This window comes from Lucilia cuprina, chromosome 3 (genome assembly GCF_022045245.1).
Source record: "Lucilia cuprina isolate Lc7/37 chromosome 3, ASM2204524v1, whole genome shotgun sequence".
In the NCBI taxonomy this organism is placed as follows: Eukaryota; Metazoa; Arthropoda; class Insecta; order Diptera; family Calliphoridae; genus Lucilia; species Lucilia cuprina.
In genome coordinates, this window is record NC_060951.1 from 2,293,727 (window position 1) to 2,296,487 (window position 2,761).

Consider the following 2,761-nt stretch of genomic DNA (forward strand, 5'->3'; position numbering starts at 1 on the left):
TCGATCTAGATGTTGAACTATTTATTTGATCAAGAGAAAATGATTAGCACCAGCTGTATAGCATTTTGAAGGTCAAGGTAAGGTTATCCTTGACCTTGATATAAGTTGATTTTGCTTGAAAACTATAAAAAATCAAGACCTCTATATAATACAAGAATGTAGCTGACTTTGCTTAGAAACTAGGGAAGATCAAGACTGAGTAATATTTTGGAGTTTCAAACTAATACGATTCCTTGAACGCTACTGATGCTGGAGATGATAATGGCGTTAAAGTAAAGGTATGTACAAATAAACAGATTTCATTAAAAAAAACATTTTTTCAAAATTTATTTTAAAATTTAAAGTTTATTAAAGATTTCAAAATCATTTTTATTAACAATGAAAATAGTATACAGAACTTTGAAAGGTCATTTTTGGACCTTCAACCCCATTACGTTTTAAAAGTTGTTGTTATTATGTTTTCCATATTATTATATTTATTAATAACTAATTATTTATTTTAAACGTTATAATATAAAACATATTTAAAACTAAATTAAGATAAAAAATAAAAAAATGCAAAATGACAGAAATTGTACATTAATTAAACAATTTTAAAGAAAAAAAAATCAAATTAAAAATTTCAATAATAGCGCACAGAATAATGTGTGGCGGTATTAAGGGGATATTGAGAATTAAAGTCTTGTTGTGGATTAAATGGAAAATCTTGTGTAGGGGGTATAAAATTACCAATACCAGAGGGATCATTAAGATTAGGGGCAAATTGATCGTGATAGGGGGCAGCAGCATTAAAATCATAATTAGCGGGTACATTAATATTACCAATATCATTATTAAAGCTCAGATCAGCATTAGGATTAGCCAGGGGATCAGCTATGGGGTCGGCAAGAGGAGCAGCAGCATCATTATTGGGAGCCACAGTGGGATCAACATTAGGAACATTAGCAGCATTCGGAGTAACATTAGGTTCAAAATTGGGTGCCACATTGGGATCAACATTGAGTAGAGTATTGGGTTGAGCATTTGGATCAGCATTGGCATTATCGGTAGCATCATTATAGTCCTGTCCAGTGTTATCTGTATAGTCTGTATAGTCATTGGTAGTTGGTGCAGATTCTGCTGGAACTTCTTCTGCATCGTTAGTGCTATTATCTTCTGCTGGTGGAGGTGCTGCTGTTGTTGTTGTTGCTGGAGCTGGTGCTGGGTTAGCGGCGGCCTTATTGATAGAGATATCTGCAAAGTGAGCGAGTAAAGCCTATATAACGGCAATTATTATTTAGTTCTTGTACTATACCATCTGGTTGCCGGTACTGATATACCAAACGATGACGCAGCTGAGGTATACGTCCTGATACACGAGCTTGAGCTGGCAGTTTTTGGGCTCTGGGAGCAGGAGAACTGGCGGGAACTGGGGCCGGGGCAGTTGCTGCTGGAGTGGGGGCAGCAGTTGCTGGTGCTGGATTGACATCGCTATCATCATAATTATAATCATAATCATTGTAATAATCATAATAGGGAACTTTTTGTTTGGCCAATAAACCAAAAGGTCTGCGAGGTACAGGTATTCTTCTAGGTGGCAATGGAGCTGCTGTTGGTGCAGGTGCGGGAGCAGCTGTTGTTGTTGGTGCCATGGTAGTAGTGGTGGTGGTAGTCGTTGTTGTGCTGGTGGTAGTGGGTCTTCGTCGGCGTCCGGGACGTACTGCTGCTGGACCCACAAAATCATCGTAGTCGAAATTAATATAACCACCACCATTGTAATTGAATTTATTATTAATTGGTCCACTCAAATCGAAAGGAAACTTAAAGAAATCGTTTTTATTGAAAAAGAAAGGTATGGGTACAGCCACCGGCGCTGCTGGGGTAGTGGTGGTAGTTGTTGCAGTAGTGGTAGTTCTAGCTGTAGTAGGTCTTCTAGGTGCTGGTGTACTTACTTTGTAATTAGCCACTGTACGTGAAATATTAGCCTTCGTCTCACTAGCTGCCGCACTTTTCAATAACAAATTACGCACAAATTGCCCAAAATCCACAGTAACAGCTCTCTTATCGCGTTCCTCCACTAAAGCAGGCATTGATTGAGCCCACGTTACAGCACTGTTAGCTACCAACAGCCCCAGCAACAATTGTCCATAAATTAATCTCATTTTATTAATGTAAAAAAATTTCGTTTTTATATTACACGTTCCGTTTGCAATCCTTAGGACAACCGTTATGTTTGATCTCCAAATAAGAACTGTTTGTAACAGTCTAACACTTAAACTTACCTTCCAACTAACTACCATGAATTTTTAAACTAAATTTACAATTAATTTGCAGCAATTGTGAATTTTTCAAAATTTAACAAGTTAAACAAGTATTTTTTTGGCTGCAGAGATAGTTAGTAGTTACTTAGTTAGTTAGTCGGTTAGTGGTGGTGATCGTTTGCTTTCATTTTCATTGCAATAGTTATAGATTTTGTTGTTCAATGACCAAACGACCGAGCGACACACTGACCGATCGATCAAACACGACCAGGTGAATATTAGCATTAGTTTGGTTTTTGTATTTATAAAACATAAATTATGAGTATGACTGGTTTATCCAGCAAAAAAAATAATAACATAAAATATTACTCCCAAGGAGCACAGTGGGTAGAATTTGAAAAAAGGAAAAAGTTTTATACAAAACAACTGTAATTATCAAACAGCTGTTATAAACAAATTATTTCATAACTAAAGTAATGATTTAAACATAAATAAGTTAAAAAGTATGGACTTTATAAAAT

General features: G+C 36.0%; 1 protein-coding gene across 1 annotated transcript; it reads right to left on the minus strand.

Annotated features, from left to right (window-relative positions):
- Positions 1-325: 325 nt before the first annotated feature.
- Positions 326-2,319, minus strand: LOC111679762 (flocculation protein FLO11-like). Its single transcript, XM_023441359.2, has 2 exons — positions 1,295-2,319; positions 326-1,233 (listed from the first exon to the last, which is right to left on the minus strand). The coding sequence occupies exons 1-2, from the start codon at positions 2,277-2,279 to the stop codon at positions 623-625; spliced, it is 1,596 nt and encodes a 531-aa protein (XP_023297127.2). The 5' UTR covers positions 2,280-2,319; the 3' UTR covers positions 326-622.
- Positions 2,320-2,761: the final 442 nt, after the last annotated feature.

Excerpts from the sequence above, each read along its gene's own strand:
- LOC111679762 (XM_023441359.2), bottom strand. The coding sequence starts at position 2,279 with ATGGTAGTTAGTTGGAAGGTAAGTTTAAGTGTTAGACTGTTACAAACA. Across the intron at positions 1,234-1,294 it reads TCAGTACCGGCAACCAGATG|ATATCTCTATCAATAAGGCC; the intron begins GTATAGTACAAG and ends CTCACTTTGCAG.